At 38.5% G+C, this 18,055-nt stretch overlaps 1 protein-coding gene across 3 annotated transcripts in view; it reads left to right on the top strand.

Moving 5' to 3' along the window:
• The window catches only part of LOC149559489 (HVA22-like protein k), a 220,195-nt gene that overhangs the window by 144,649 nt on the left and 57,491 nt on the right, over positions 1 to 18,055 (top strand). For all 3 annotated transcript variants that reach the window (XM_089828407.1, XM_089828406.1, XM_089828408.1), the window contains one exon: positions 5,607 to 5,658. In XM_089828407.1, the coding sequence (XP_089684533.1) occupies positions 5,607 to 5,658 (52 nt within the window). The remainder of the gene's footprint in view (positions 1 to 5,606; positions 5,659 to 18,055) is intronic.

Here is an 18,055-nt window from a genome sequence, read left to right as displayed (position 1 = left end):
AGGATGTCCGTATGGTAGCTAGGACTATTTGACTGTACTGTGGAGGGTTATGGTGAGGAGAGAATAAGTTTGTTGTACGACCTAAGAACGATGTTTGAACGGTAGCCAAGACTGCGATGTTGGGTGGACGTGCTGCTTGAGAGTGTGGTGAGACTAGATTGTTGTGTAGTGAGACCGTATGGTGGATGCTATACAACTACTTAGGGTGTCAATTTGCTAATTCCTCCTACGCCAATGAATAGATGAAAATGTTGTAAATCACTAGAAAAAGATGGATGCCAATAGAATTGCTGAAGTTTTCACTGAACAATATTTATAATTGCAAACAAAGCTGGTACGCAGATTTGCCAAATTCAAGCAAGTAATACAAAGACGGAATAGGGTGAGGGTTGAATCCCACTGAAACTAGAATAGCCAAGTAGGGGAGATCTTTCACTTCCAAAATGGCTAACAACAGAGAGTCCCAATTGGAATTCACATTATAAAGAAAACAAAATCCAAATTGCATAACAACTACTACCTACATACTATGCTTAAATACCCTTTGGAAGAATGTTCGAGGGTTTACAAAGAGAACCAATGGCAACACCTACTGAAACAATTAAAATAAAAATGGGTCTGAGATATACTAAATCAACCGGCTCATAAACAATGCTTTGATTATTTATTTATTTAATGACGGGAAAATTACAGTCCTTTTGTTCCAAAATTTTCTTGTCCTGACGTTATGGATGTGGTTGCCTTCCAGAATTTCCAGTTCATAGGCAATTGCATCGATTCGGCAAGTTACATGATAGGGACCATAAAAACGTGGTTTCAATTTTTATTTCCCTTTTGCCTTCACTGAGGATAGCCTGTATGGCTAGAGCCTGAGATAGACCAAGTCTCCCACTTTGAAAATTCTCTCGATTCGGTGTTTGTGGGCGTAGATCTTTTGTTGATTCTGTGTCCTTTTTAATTTTTCTTTCAAGAATGTTAAGATGTCTTGCCCTTCTTGAAGCAAATCCCTTGCCCTAGGTGCACAGTTGTCACCTAGGACCATGTCGATAATGAAAGGGGTTCATACCCATACAAAGCTTTGAAGGGTGTCATCCTAATAGACATGTGATAAGTTGTATTGCAATAGTATTCCCCTAGATACATCCATTTGACCCATCCCCGGTATTGTGTTGAAATGTAGTTTTAGAAGTAGCCTTCCGGCGACTTGTTCACAATCTCCATCTGTTTGTCTGTCTGAGGGTGGTAGCTAGTAGTTGGCAAAAATTCTATTCCTGCCAACCGAAACAGTTCTGTCTAGAAAATAATGAGAAACTGACCATCCCAGTCACTAACAATGTTTTGGGTAACTCGTGCAGACAGAAAACTTCTCTAAAAAATAAGTTGGTGACTTATGCACCTCAAAATCTAAGGAGATGGTGAAGAAGTGTGCGTACTTCATTAATCTATCAACCACCACAAAGCTATAATCTTTTCCATTTACCTTAGGAAGTCTAGTGATGCAGTCCATAGAGATACATTCCCAATTTTGTTCTGGTATTGGCAAGGGTTGCATTAGCCTGGTAGGTAAGGTATGTTTAGATTTGTTTTGTTGGCAGACTACACATTCCCGCACGTACTACAAAATATCATCTTTAATTCCTTTCTACGAGAACCTTTCCCTGAGCTGTCTATAATTTTGAGAAGCCTTGGGTGTCCGGCCAAGGGTGAGGCATGTATTTCCTTTAGGATTTTCTGCTTCTTTGGATTCAGGCACTAAGTAAATCTGATCCTTATAGTAAATGATGTCATCCATCACCTTGTATTGGTCGTCTTGAGTGTCGCTGTCCATTTGCTTACATGCAAATGTGTTTTTGGAATATTTCACCAATAAGTGTGCTTACTAGTTAGCTGAAATTTGAGATAGTAAGTAGATGGTGGGTTTCTTGAAGCACTTGCAACCACATTGTTCGTTCCCTTCACATATTCAATGTTGAAATTAAAAGCTTGAATCTTACTTACCCATTCTTGTTGCTTCTTGTTCAGATCTCGTTGGTCCAAAAAGTATGTCAAACTATTATGATCGCTATGGACGAAAAACTTGGCACCCACCAGATATTGTTAGAACTTCGTCAGGGCATGCACAATGGCCAACCTCTCTTTATCATAAATGGAATATAGGCACTTGACTTGTGTAATCTTTCTTGCATCAATACCGCACCAATGCCCTCTCCAGATGCATCACACTCCACAATGAATGGTTGAGTGAAGTCAGGTAAGACGAGAATTGGGCAAGTGCCCATTGCTTCTTTTAACTTATCAAAAGTGTTTTGTGCTTTTTCATTCCATTGGAAGGAGCCTTTCTTAGTCAGATTTGTTAACGGTGCACTGAGCTAAGAAAATCCTTTTACAAACCTTGGGTAATAGCTGCACAACCCAAAGAACCCTCGCAACTTAGAGAGAGATTTTGGTGGGGGCTAATCAAGGATAGCTTGAATCTTTTCTTGGTGGACCTATGCTCCATATTTATTGAAAACGTGCCTTAGGTATAATATTTCTGTCATTCTGAATTCATACCTGGATTGCTTGGTGACCAAGGACTGAGCCTTCATGATCCCTAGGACTTCATCCAAATGTCTCAGGTGTTCTTCCCAAGTTTTGCTGTAAATAAGGATATCATCAAAGAATACCACCAAGTACTTATGCAATTGTTTGTTGAAGATGTGATTCATGCAAGATTGAAAAGTAGCTGGTGCATTCGTTAATTCGAATGACATGACTAGGAACTCATAATGCCTGTAGTGACAACGAAAAGTCATCTTCTCCACATCTTTTTGCATGTGGATTTGATGGTATCCAGAACGCAGATTTATTTTAGAAAAATAAACCGCACTATGCAACTCATCCAACAATTCATCGATCCTTGGAATAGGGGATCTATTTTTTATTGTCTACTTGTTCAACTCACTGTAGTCCACACACATGCGCAATGTCCCATCCTTTTTTTACTAATACTACTAATGATGCAAAAGGGCTAGAGCTAGGACGGATCCATCCTTTGTCAAAAAGCTCTTGAATCGTCTTCTCGATCTCATTCATGAACTTTTTGGGATGGTGGTATGGCATGGTGATAACTGGTTTGGTGCCATCTTCCAACTCGATGGTATGACCAAAACTATGATAGGGAGGTATGCCAGAAGGAATGTCTATAAAAACTACTCAAGTTGTCAGTTTGCCAATTCCTCCTACGCCAATGAATAGACGAAAAATGTTGTAAATAGTTAGAACAAGATGGATGTCAATAGAATTGATGAAGTTTTTACTAAACAATATTTATAATTGCAAACAAAGATGGTGCGCGGATTTGCCAGATCCAAGCAAGTAATACAAAGACGGAATGGGGTGGGGGTTGAATCCCATCGAAACTGGAATAGCCAAGTAGGGAAGATCCTTCACTTCCGAAATGGTGAACAACAGAGAATCCCAATTGGAATTTGTAGTATAAAGAAAACATAATCCAAATCGCACAACAACTACTACCTACATGTTGTGCTTAAATACCTTTGGGAGGAACTCCTAAGGGTTTACAAAGATGGCCGACAACAACACCCACGAAAACAACTAAAATAAAAATGGCTCTGAGATATACTAAATCAATTAGTACATAAACAATGCTTTGATTATTTATTTATTATATGAGGGGAACATTATAGGGACGTTACATCTAGTGGGAGATTGTAAAGGTTACACCACATTGGGTTAATCTCCATTTATTGTAAAGGACGATTGAACCCTAGGATCCAATCTTTGACCAAAAAAACTGTACCATCCATGAGATATGACCCACCATTTGGAATATGTTCGTTTTTCCCTTGCTTTGAACATTCAATAAGGAGAAACCCTCTCAGAAGTGTCTTTATTTTATGTCTTTATAAGCTGTTTCTCTGACCAATGGAAAAGCCTATCTTTAGCTAGCCATTCTCCTGCCATGTGACGAACATGCCATCTTCTTTCGGATACTGAGTGTTGTCTGTGAGGGTGCTATTGTCAATGTGGAAACTCACACATATTGCAGGCCGCTTCTGGTTTCTCAGAAGTTTGTTCACCTGCATCGCCATTGATTGATTTGACGAGCAGTCTTTGTCCCTGCTTGGATTGGGTAGGCATCCCTTGGTTTTCAATCTGGGGGATCTAAGTGTTCTATGTTTTCCAGCCTTCTTGTTGCCCTGGACCATGGTTATGCCTTTTATCCAATCTCATCTTGAAATGCCTCTGCACTCATTCCCTTGCTCATACCAGCCTCCTGGTCTCTTCTTCTCACCAGCTTCTAGTGCTGAGCTCCTGCAGAACTTGGTCTTTATTCATTCTTAACACAACTTTCATTTTTATTTTTAATTTTTTTTAAAGTGGTACCCCCTCTTATTGTTGGTGGGCAGTTTGACACCTTTAGCTAGAACTTGACATGATACAAGGAAGGTTCAAGATGTGGAGCCTCTTCCACCAAATCTAAATTAAGGTTATAGAAGTGTCATAGACCTTAAATAGAATAATTAAAATAAATATAGATGTAACTGAACTAAAATAATAAAAAAACAAATCTATATTCTGTACATATATTCTAAAATAATAAAAAATGATATATATTTACATATATAAATATAATCTAAAATAATAAACACATATTTTATGTGCACACGTGTACTTGTACATAATATTTATGCATTTATGTATATACATATACATGCAGGCATGCATATTATTGTGTGTATGTATACACACATATATACATTTATATATGCATGCATGCATACATATACATACAAACATGCATACACACATACATACATACATACATATATATATATGTATTTGTGTGTGTGTATAGATATATGTACAAGTATTTGTAATATTATGCACATATATAATTAATAATAAAAAGCAATGTTTACCCACAATATAGGAGATTCTGAAAATTGGCCATATTCTTTTCTATGCAATTATTATGAAAATATTTTGAAAGCAATTGGGCTATTGACAATAATCATAAAATGAGCAAGAGTAAAGTGTTAGTGGATTTTTAGGGTAGACAAGGATGTCTTTCTATGAATTGTGTTCGTGAAAAGAAAATACTATTCTTTTACCCACCTGCTGACAGACTTGGGCAGCCCAGACTCTGAAATCACCGTGTTCCTGAATCTGATACACTGACATGTCTACGGTGCCCCTGATCCAAATTTGTCGGTCTTGTTGGGTCCTCAACAAGTCTTATAACTATGCTCTATCATATGATATAGCTTATAAATAAATACTTTCATTTATTTATGCATGTTCTGGCACTTTCATGAGAGTTTGTTGATGTAGCTTGTCTATTTGACTTGTTTTTTAATTTCTCTTTTTCTTTCCTTCATATATCTTATTTGTTGTTTTAATCTAGGATTATTTATTTTGATTTTTTTCCTTTAGTGTTGGTTTTTCTATGATGTAGGGTTGTAAACAAACTCAGGACGAGTCTTACAACTGTGAAGTGGTTCAATTGCAACATATGGTTTTAGTTTAATTAATTATTTCATAGTATGGTTGGATTTACCAAAGAATCTGTCTCAATACGGGTATCATGTATTCTATTGCAGTTTATGGATGTTTTCTATATGCAGAGGTGTTTACTGATACGCTCCTATCATGGTAATATTTTACCCCTTTTCTATTTCATGATCATGTAACATAGACCCACTTTATGTATCAATTGAAGATTATAAAGCTACTTAGAGTCCATGAAACTATGAGACCATCTGGATATAAACCTAAAATATTGGAAAACATTGATTTTTGCAAATGCTTATATACAAAATATAGACTACATCGACATCCTAGCTTGAGCAATGTGGTTCCTTAGACACACACACACGAGTGTATGGTGCATAACAAGTCGTTCCAATTGTAATTTTAGCTGAATACGAAAATGAGTATCATTTATTTCATTGCTTATATTTGGGAAGTTGTTTTGTTAGTGTCCCATGAAAATACGTAGAACCCACTCTATATTTGTATTCATCACTTGTACCTTGCACACTAACAATAAACATGAAATACTAGAAGAGTTATTCTTATCTTCTTCTTTGCATAGGAATGTTGAAATTCTTTTGATAGAGAAAATTTATTATCTTATTTGGCGTTTTGCTTCTTGATTAAGGAAATAATGAACAAAGAGAAGATAACTATTTTCAAATAAACTTTCAAAGGCATTTGAAAAATAATCTTTTGGTAGGCTAGCATTTAATTATGTATTTGACATGGATCAACAAACTATTATTTTTTTAGATTAATTATGAGAAAATTTTTACTCTACTTCTATGTTCTCAATAGAGGGCTAGCTATGTCCAATGAGATAATTAGTTTTACCCTTTGGGGTGTTAGTATTTTGTATGCGGTTTGAAATTTGTTCAACTGCAAATCTGTGTGATTTGTGCAATTATTTGGTACTCCATTAACTTGACCAATATGGTACTTCCAAAGCTATTTAGGGGCTTTTGATTAAATTATAAGGTATATAAATGCTTTTTGTTTTGCTAGACATTCTCATGCACAACTGTTATTCATCTTCACTTATTAACTAGTTCAATGAATGGTTATTATGATCAGAGAAAAGTTTTCATAGAAGAACATTCATCATGCAATGTGAAGTGCTTTCTAAACTTAATCCTTGTTAATAGTTTCTTGTGTTGTTTCTTTCTTTTCATTAGATTGTTATGTGAAACACGGTTTTGAGGGACCGTGCCACAAAAAATATTTACACTTTCATCTTAGATCCAAAGTGAAAGGGCTATGTATTCTTCCTTATTACTAATAATTAATTGGTAAAATGTTGATGGTATTAACAAATGATCAAAACGGTCATAATAAAGAATTTACAAATATACAAAATAGAAAGTTTGTAATAAGAAACTAATGATCTTAGGAACAACTTATCTACCTAATTTACATAATTTACAAGAGATGACCATTAAGGTAATTTAATAATATTCTAATACCCTCCCTTAATGGTCAATCTGTCAACAACACCAAGCCACCCCCTGAATTTAGCAAACTTGTTTGGGCTGAGAGGCTTGTTGAGAATGTTTGTACTCTGATCCATAGTTGGAACATATTGCAGCTGAATTGTTTCATCTTCAACCAATTGTCAAATGTAATGACAATGAACTTCCACATGTTTTGTTCTTTTATGGAAGATCAGATTCCTGGCAAGTTTGAGAACTCCCTCATTTTGACAAGACAAAGTAGTCAGATCTGCTTGAGACATTTGCATAACTGCAAGTACCTGGTGAATCCAAACTACCTAACAAGCTGCTTTAACTATTCCTTGATACTTTGCTTCTGTCAAGGAGATATGTGCTATCTATTGCTTTTTACTAGTTCATGGAATTACACCAAATCTCAAATTGAACGCATATCCAGAGGTTGATTTCCTATCATCAAACCAAATCTGCCCAATCTGAACCTTTGTACTCACTGAATCTAGGATCATGACTCCTAGTGTAAATAAGTCCTTAATCAGGGTTGCCCTTCACATAACACAACACATGCTTCGTTGCTACCCAATGATCAACCTTGGGAGCTTCCTTGAAGCGGGAAATTTAGCTTGCTACAAGTCCGAGATCAGGTCTAGTGGCAGTGAGATAGATGAGACTGCCTACTAGTTGCTTAAAAGAGGTTTCATCAACAGGAGGAGAACTAGACTTGGCTGACAACTTTAGTCCTTTCTCCATAGGTGTGGAAGTAGGTTTTTTATCTCGCATTCGAAACTTGTCAAGAAAGTTCCTGGCATACTTTGATTGGGAAATAAAAATGCTATCATCAGTATGCCAAACATTAAAACCTAAAAAATAATGGATAAGCCCCAAATCTATCATATCAAAATCCTTGCATAAGTCTTGTTTCATTTCAACAATCAAAAGTGTCAAACTACCAATAATGGTCAAGTCATTGACATAGACAACAAGAAAGAGAACATCATTACCAAAGTGTTTGATATACAGCTTACTGTTAGAAGGCCTACACTAAAAACCATAAGCAATCAGTTATCGATCAATCTTGATATACCATGCATGAGGGGCTTGGTTGAGCCCATAGAGTGCTTTCATGAGTTGACATAGCTGGTGTTCTTTGCTAGCAACCTTGAAACCACAAGGCTGCAACATGTAGGTTTCTTCCTGCAACTCACCATTGAGGAAGGCACTCTTAATGTTGATATATTAAAGCTTCGGTTAGATACAAGAATTACCATGCCTTGAATTCACACAAGCAATTATCAAAATTATTCATATCAAACTAAGTATGTAAAAATCTGTACTTCTAGATTATATTTTCTCTTGATGATCAAGTAATGATACCTTGCATAGTATGACCAGAAAATGATCAGATGCATTCCATTAAAACATAATAGAATCGAGCAAGATGATCTATCTATGGCTATATTGACCGATGATTTGTCTTGATCATGTTTTGGTTAACTAAATTGGTTTGAATTATGGTAACTATTGTTTATACTAACAGTCATGTCATGCGAGGACATGAGACATGTCCTCTCATGACATGACTATTGGCTTTGTGCCTTTTTGAACAATACTTACATATAACTGATCAAACCAAGAGAAGTATTGAAATCAATAACTATGTTTCTCATACAGATCAGCGACTTCAGATTAGGAAGCAAAATTAATATCCAGATTTAACATATAGTCCTTATTGTAAATGCAATTCTGATCCATACTAGAATAATCTGATCTTTATCTTCAAGTCAAAAGAATTAGTATTCTCCAAACTGAAAAGTGCTAAAAGTACACCGGTCTGACATAAGTTTAATTTACATTTGCATGGTATCAGAGCCAGTCTAAGGAGGATCAAAACTTAAACATGAGAAATCAGATTGTTAGCCGACTGGATGGTTTCGGTGGTATTTTGTATTTTGTAGCCGATGGACCGGCGGTAAATAGTTTGTAACGGATAGAATAATTGTGGCCGACGGACTCCTTCGGTAAGGTTCGGCAGTAGTATTTATATCCCGTCTGGGATCATTGTAAAGCATCAATCACTTACTATTGCGAATATAATTCTGCTGTTCGTGTCTATTGTTTATATGCGTTGATTTCTTTACCTGTATGGTAAACATTTGGCGCCGTTGCCTTATGAATTTGGAAGGTGGGAGGAATGTAGATTAATGCCAAATCAGCTTAACAAAGATCGAAATAAGGCGAAGGGAAAAGATGGCATCCGTACTGCGCAAGAGAATTTAATTCTGGCATAGCAAGCTGAACGCTGACGAAGATTTCAGACGATTGCCGACGGAAACCGAAGTGCGGAGGAATTGTTGGAGGAGACTCGGCAGCGGGTGGAATTGGTGGAAGAAGCACGGGAGGAGTTCTTGAATTTGTGTTCGTCGAGGGAAGAAAATTTAGACGGGACAGCATCAACTCGCATGGCTTGCAGTGCCGACGGAGCACGAGTGTGGAGTGACCTCTTCGTCCAGGATAGACTTCCGCGGGAAACAATTTCGGAGGATCCTTCGTTTTCACCAAGGTTCGCAGCTGTCGACACCTCCAGTGTGGGAGTGCAGACCGCCGATGTGGGAGTGCAAACCTTCGGTGTGGGAGACCAGTCCGCCGGTGTGGGAGTACAGACTGTCGGTGTGGGAGTGCCGACCGCCGGTGTGGGAGTGCTGACCAGTGTAGGAGTGCAGAACTCCAGAGTTATGGCGGGACCCAAAGAAAAGCTGCCGAAATTTGAAGGCAATGGTACAGCCGACCCCCTTCGACATTGTAAGACATGTGAGACGATCTGGCGGGCAAATGGAATCACAGATACCGATGAATGGGTCAGGCAATTTTCGGCAACCCTACGGGGTGTCGCGATTGATTGGTTTTCGGATATGGATCCGCAGAAGCTGGATACATGGGATAACATTAAAAAGGAGTTCTTGGCGGAATTTAAACTCTTGCGGGATGATAATGAAATCGTAGCGGAAATTTTCAATACCAAGCAAGGGAAGCACGAAACTATTCGTGTCTACGCCAGGAGATTGAAAGACTTAACAAACAAAATGGAAAGCAAGCCAGTGGACAGATTGTAGAAAAGATGGTTTGTAGATGGCCTACGCTCGAAGTTGCGGAGGAAAATGAAAATTGTTCCACCGTCATCATATGTGGATGCGTATAACAGAGCACTGGACCTTGAAAGTGAACAGAAGACAAAGAAGAAGAAAACTAGCTCCTCTGATTTTGATGACGACGAGCCTACCGGAGATGATAGTAGTGACGATGAAGGTAGTAGCAAAAAGTTTCGTGCCTTACAGAAGGATATGGTTCGAATAATGAAGGAGTTCAAAAACATGCAGAAGGAGCCAAAAGGTAGTGAACTGTGGTGCACGGAATGTAAGACTGACAGTCATACTAAGGGATCGTGTCCGAAGAACCAATTCTGTGACATCTGTCAGGTCATGGGCCATTCGACAAAGGACTGTCCCCTTAACATGAAGACTAGAGGATCTCCGCAGGTGTTTCTCACACAGGAGGCTTCCCCGTTGGGTAGTAGCAGAAACACGAATACTGCCGGTGCTACATCCGGAGGATACAGGAATAATAACAGAGGGCAAATTAATAACAATAATAACAATAATAATGGGAGCCGAAGTCGAACTCAGTATGATGCAAGCGGACGGCCGATCGTTCAATGCCGAGCATGTAATTTGTGGGGTCATTTTGCGTGGGATTGTACAGCGGCACACACACCGAAATTATTATGTAGATGGTGCGGACCTGGCGATCACGAAGATTCCAAGTGTCCAAAGGCTGGAGTAAACTTGATCACTGTTGGCATGGATGTAGAGGAGATTCTGGCAATTACACGGAGGCAAGTGGAGGAAAAGAGAAAAGTGGGGGAAGCGCAGGCGGACATTGCAAAGGCATCGTTGGCGGGGACATCTCAGTTGAAAGATATCACCGGCACCTTGGCAAGGAACTTTGCAGAACAAAACATTGTACGACAGATCTTACAAACGGAGATACCAGTCAAGATAAGTGACCTCACAATGCCCCAGTTACGGACGGCCATTCTGAATCATACACCATTTTCGAAAGCACCGGAGGACACAGGAAGGAATAGTAGGGAAATGATGACAACAGACCCAATGCTGCTGGCACTCACCTCCGGACGGCATCCGGCGGTCGTCAAGATGGGGATTTTGGGAAATGTTTTGACAGAGACAATTGTTGACGGAGGGTCCGACGTGAATGTCTTACCGGAGGATACTTGGAAGAAGTTGGGAAAGCCGACGCTGTGGCCACCTGCATTTCAGTTGCTCACGGCAGACCAACATGGAATCAAACCGTTGGGAATTCTGAAAGCGCAATCGGTAACAATTGGTACGCAACCATTTTTATTGGACTTTGTGGTCATTCCATTAAAAAGAAAAGGCTATGATGCTATTCTGGGACGGGATTGGTTGGTGCAAGCAAAAGTAAAACATGATTGGAAACGCAATACCCTATCAATGGAGCGCGGAGGCAAAAGATTCATAATTGACCTGCACACGCAAATGGTTGGCGAGGAGGCAGCATTGTCAGATTTTGACAGTGAAGGCGAGAGTGATGACGAAGGAAAGAGGAGAATGGAACCGGATGAAGGAGTATTGAGACTTGACGGAGGATCGAATGACGACGACTTGGACTCGGTGAATGGCCTTTACCACTGGCAGATAGAAGACTACAAACTCTTTCCGAGTTGTAATATGCTAAGGGTCGACGAAGATGAGAAAAAAGAGGAAAACGAATGTTCGGAGGAATGCAAGGAAGTGGAAGAAGGAAAAGATGCCATGGCTGAAGCTGAGGGGAAGAACATACAGTCTGAATACAGAAAAATGAAAAATCCCACTGTCTAGTACATGGTGAATGGACCGCGCGGAAAGAAAAGGTTACACCGCAGCATAAAATTAGTAGAAGGGCACCGAAAGCAAGGAAATAATCTAGTTGCGCGACAACCGCAGGCACGGTGGGTGACGGGGGTGGCACAGAACAAACGTAAGGCATACGACGGTCAGAATAAAATCAAAGTGAAAAAGTTTAAGGGCAGATGGGTTGGACCATATCGGATTCGGAAGGTCGGCAACAATGGAGCGATCAGATTATCAACTTTGGACGGGCAGAAGATACCTCCGGTAGTCAACAGATCCAAATTCAAAATATATGGTGCCAGGAAGACTTCGTCGCTGTCACAGGACGGCCAGCTGACTCCGTCGTTGTTGCAGAATGGCGATGCCTGGAGGCAAAATGGAGGTACCTCTGTTAGTTGATTTCTTTTAAAAAAAAAAAAAAAAAAGAGCTGCGGACAGAAAGGCCCCGTGGGCAACAGCTGTCCGTGGCCGACGAAAGAAAGCCCCCGCGGGCAAGTATACCCGCGGGCGTTGAAGTTGGAGGCCCCGCGGGCAACAACTGTCCGCGGCCAGCAAAAGAAAGGCCCTGCGGGCAAGTCTAACCGTGAGTGTCGAAGTTGAAAGCCCCGCAGGCAATAGCTGGGCCGGGTTAATATTTTTTTGCAACAAAAAACATGGAGTAAAATAGCAGACTGAAGAGTAGCTGTGGTGGTTTGCAATTCTGCAACCGGGGGCGTGACAAGGAGGATGTGAAATAGTAAAGGGCAAAGGGACTAGTATGGGCGACTGCAGAGGATTTAGTGCGCAATAAGCCTGCCGTTCTGTCACATTTTGAGGACATTGAACTCTGGAGATTTGCCTTTATCATTGTCTGCCAGGCACCTGAAGAAGGCAGAAGCTCGAGCCATTTTCAAGCTCGGTTCAGAACAAGATTCTCTGCATAATATTGCTGATCTCATGGACGCTGCCTACTTTACACTTTCTCTCCTTCGCAAGGGCCAACTTCCTCCCCATAGTATTATCTAGTATTTGAATGATTCAGCAGCACGTCCTGATCAAAGTATTATTTCAAATTTCTTTGCATCAAGCAATCAGTTTGAAAATTTCTTTGCGGGCGTAGAAGTTGGAAGCCCTGCGGGCAACAAACGGTCTGCGAGAGAAGAAGATAAAGCCCCGCGGGCTCCCAAGCGATCACGTCTTCGTCACACAGGCCGTAGTTAGAGTTTCTCCTCCGCACTGCAAGGGAAAAGACTTCCGCGGGGAAACAAAGACATAAAGAAGAGTTCTTGTTCTGCCAGAAGGAGTCTGTGCAGAGGGATTTGTGGTGGATTGTAGAGGAAGCAGTAAAAAGAAGGAAAAAAAAAAAAACAAACGACGACAGAATCAAGTTCTTCAGAATGAGTGACAGATGATGCCAAAGGGAAGGGGACACATCCGTGGTTGCCAGAAAGAGTGCAGAATCGACAGATAATGACAGAAATGGTGTGTTTCGTGGGAGTCTGACCAGTTGAGAAGAGTTGAAGTTGCTACAGGCATGGACTTTCTGTGTACTAGAGGCAGTGGGAGCAGGTGTTGGCTGTGAGGTTGTCTTGGTGGATGCGTAGAGAGCTCGGGAGGAGCTGATCATCCAGTTGGAGGCAGTGCAGCGACACTTGGCTCAGGGTACCGAGGAATTGAAAACAGAGAAAGCAGCACAGGTGGCTATCAAGGTCAGCTTGAGGAGACAGTGTTGTGTTAGCAGAGGCTATAGGCATGGGACGAAGGTGATAGTGATGTGTCGGAAGCAGATTTCTCTTGTTGTAGTCACTCTGTAAATGTATTTTTTGTTAAATTGTCTCAGATATTGTCAGTTGTCAGGAGACGACTTTTCTTTTTGGGGGGGATGGTGTTAGCCGACTGAATGGTTTTGGCGGTATTTTGTATTTTCTAGCCGACGGACCGGCGGTGTTTCTGTATTCTGTAGCCGACGGTCCGACGGTGTTTCTGTATTCTGTAATCGACGGTCCAGCGGTGTTTTTGTATTCTGTAACCGACGGTTCGGCGGTGTTTCTGTATTCTGTAGACGGTCCGGCGGTGTTTCTGTATTCTGTAGCCGACGGTCCGGTGGTGTTTCTGTATTCTGTAGCTGATGGTCCGGCGGTAAATAGTTTGTAACGGATAGAATAATTGTGGCCGACGGACTCCTTCGGGAAGGTTCGGCAGTAGTATTTATATCCCGTCTGGGATCATTGTAAAGCATCAATCACTTACTATTGCGAATATAATTTTGCTGTTCGTGTCTATTGTCTGTATGCGTTGATTTCTTTACCTATACGGTAAACACAGATTACTCACCTTGATATTGCAGTTACATTCCATCCTTCAAAATTTCAAATATCATAAAATTTGAGGATTGCCTTGAGGGTGCAAATAATTTCACCTCTTAGAAATTAAGGATAATGATGATATTAAAAGAAAATAAATTAGGCTAACTTTTGAAAAATAAGAATAAAAACATGAGAATGAACCAGAAAAATCTGAATGGATTGTGAATAACGAAAAGGCCATGAAACTAATAGTAGATGCAGTTAGGGATCACATAGTAGCTATACTGGAAAAATAGGACAATGTGTACCCTATGTTCAAATCCCTTGAGAGGATGTTTGAAATAAATAACGCACTAAAAAGACAAATGATCACATAACCATGAAGAAAGGAGAATCAGTCAATGCATTCCTCATGAGAATAACCGAACTGAGGGATCAACTGTCAACTATTGGGTATGAAATTGATAGAAAAGAGTTATCCCTAATAGCTTTAGGTGGCCTATGAAATTCATGGGAGTCATTCATATGAGGCATAAATATAAGATCATAACTTTCAAAATTGGATCGATTAAGATCTGACTGCCTTCAAGAAAAAGCTAGACAAATGTTATAAGGAAATAAACAAAAACCTATAGATGAGGATTTTTCAAGTCCTAAACAAAAATTCACATAAAAAAGGAAAGAAGAACTTAGAAAGGAAAAGAAATTTTCATGGAAGGGGTTCATCCAAGCAGAGAAGAGATGTCTCTCAAGTTCAATGCTTTACATGTAATCAATATGGACACTATGCTATAAAAAGCCTTGACAGGACAAAGAAGCAAGCATCCTATGCGAAAATTGGAAAAAAAATACAGAGGATGATTTTGAGAAGTTCTTATTCTACTTAGCACTATCAAATCATTTATCAAATAAATTCAACACTTGGGTGATTGATAGTGGGTCATCAAGACATATCACTAGATTCTAAGAACATCTAGATACTATGGTGGAAGAAACTAATGAAAAGGTAACTATTGGGGATTTTTCCATGTCCTGTAAAAGGGGTGGGAACTTGTACCATCAAATAAGAATCAGGTATCACTATCCAACTAAAAGATGTACAATTAAGAGAAACTCAGTATTAATCTTTTCCCTAGAAGATAATGGATATTGGGTCACCTTTATGGATGGGAAAGTTCTGGCATGGCCAGAGAATTCAACATATAAGAAAGCTAAGACTTAGTGGTATAAGACAAGGATAACTATACAAACAATGCACTAAATCTAAACAAGCACTCATTAATGAAACTTTTAACTCCAATGAGATCTAGCATCAAAGATTAGGGCATATACACTTTCGTTGTAACGCCCTGCCAGGGGATCCAAAAGAAATAACCTAAAGTTTGACTATGTTTGCCAACATTTTTTTTTTTTTTTTGAATAAGAAGAATAACATACACATCAAACACATAGTAGCGGAAGCAATAACATACAATCAACTAAAAGCATACATAATAGGTTACATTCCTTAAGGATCCCAAGACATTGAGTCACATTTGAATTTAATTAATACTAAGTCTAATAAATACCACATCCACATGAAAGAATAATGAAAAGTCCAATGTCCATTTAAATAATATACATTTTTTCCAAATGCCTCTTAGCAAATGAAATTCAGAATGCTCAGTCATCCACTGTACATGTCACAGGGTATGAAAGACTAAAAGAATATACATATATGAACTAGAAATACATCCTTCTCCTCGGATCCATGATATAAAGTACAATAAAATAAATGAATCATCCATCATACATGATATATCCATCTATCATAAAAGATATAAACATCCATCATAAAATATAACCATCCATCGTAAAGATACGTAGATAGAATGAAAAGAAATGCAGAGAAGAAAGCTCCAACCACGGTGACTACGGACGGATCTCAATGGTTAGAGTAAAAAGCACTACCACCCGACCGCGTGGAACCTAAATGACCCACTCCCACCGCACCGAGGAGATAGTCTCAAGTTCCAAACAGGATATCAAACCAAATATCAAAATACTCTCTAATTCCAAGAAATCCTAAAGTATTCTATCTCAAAGGTTCTAAGATAGATCGAAATCTAATTCCCAGAGGCACACAAAACATGTAGGAAACCTACTATGTAGGTGGGCAAGTGTCATCGCATGAATCACGCTGGAGTTACCGCGGCAGTCTCTTAGGACCCCAGGTCCCTAGTGATCCCTACGTGGCCACTAGTATCCTCTCGTACTAACAAGGCATACTACGAAATACAAGGTCGCAACCAAACGTTCTCTCTACTCCCATCCTAGTCTGTACTAGCACTCGAGGCATGGGCGAGAACATACAAAGACTCTTATTAGGTTCATTTTACTCTCATTTAGTGTAATGTTTTCACTTATTAAACAACTTACAATGAGTTACTCTGGGAACCACTTAGGGCCCTGACCCCCATTGCAAGCCACTTCCCGACACTACATATAGATAACTTACCCTAGGCACATAAAAGCACAAATCAATAATCATATAAAATCACCTCAGCCCTGTACAAGTGACTGGAAAGCATCAAAAGATAATCATAATAATCACATCAGTTCTACACGAGCAACTGGAAAGCATCCCAAAACTAATACTGATCGAAGACTCATAATGGTTAAGTCCAACATGTCATAACATGACATTACCAAGAACAAAGAAACCAAACACCTCAGTCCTATCAAAGCAACTAGAAAGCAACCCAAATATAACTGATCGAGGACGCATAAATGGTTAAGTCAAGTAAGTCATACATTCACCTCAGTGTCGCACAAGATCACTAGAAAGCAATAATGAATAGTAAATACAAACATATCATAGAGCATGCCATCATATTACCATGGTTGGGTTAAAAAATCAAGATCAAGACATCATAACATCACAATCACATAACTCCCAAGCCTTTGGTAAATGTCCTAAACTGGTCAACACTCTAGTCAACCCCAAACCCCAAACATAGACAACACATAGAAACAGAGTAGTCTAATAGTTTGGCTTGAGTTTTAAACACATAGATGAGTTATATAGTAGGGTTTAAGTTCTAGTTTCATATATGTTTCAAGTAATAAGTTTTCGCAGTTAACCCTTACAATTAACCGATTTTTATTTTTAAATGATTGTACAATTACCCTAAAAATAATCGAAGGATAATCATTTATTTATCTAAATTATAAAAGTAACAATTATTGATTTTAAATAAAATAATTACAATTTTATTAAAATCAATATTATCAATAATTAAATAAGTTAAAACCCCATCAAATAACTTTAATTACCAATTAAACTTAATTAATTAATAATTACATAAATATTTATATTAATATCTTAATAATTAATAAAATTATCAAAAATTTCATTAATTAAAAATTAACTATATTAAAATGCATTAATATTCAAATTAATAAATAATAATAAAACTTGTTAATAAATAACACTAAATAATAATAAGTAATATTAAAATCTTATTAATAAATATTATTAATATTAATTAACAATAATATTTAAATTGGTTAATAATAATAATTAATTAAAAATTAATAAACAAAACTATTAACAATTATTATTAATAAAAAATAATAATAAAATTTTTTATTAAAAAAAAAAACTTTAAACATAACTATTATTTTAACAGGCTGCTAGCCTCCACATAAAGGGGTTGCCGCACGATGTACCTTGCTACTGCAGGGTCTGCGCTAGCAGTGGTACGTTGTACCACTACTGTCGCAGCCTGCGTCAGTAGCATATGATGCCAACATTGGGGGTAAGTTATATATATATATATATATATATATTTTATATTAAATTTTTAAAACA

Source organism: Cupressus sempervirens, chromosome 5, assembly GCF_028749045.1.
Source record: "Cupressus sempervirens isolate cs-2001-9-10 chromosome 5, ASM2874904v1, whole genome shotgun sequence".
NCBI classification, from domain to species: Eukaryota; Viridiplantae; Streptophyta; class Pinopsida; order Cupressales; family Cupressaceae; genus Cupressus; species Cupressus sempervirens.
This window is presented reverse-complemented; position numbering and strand designations above follow the sequence as displayed.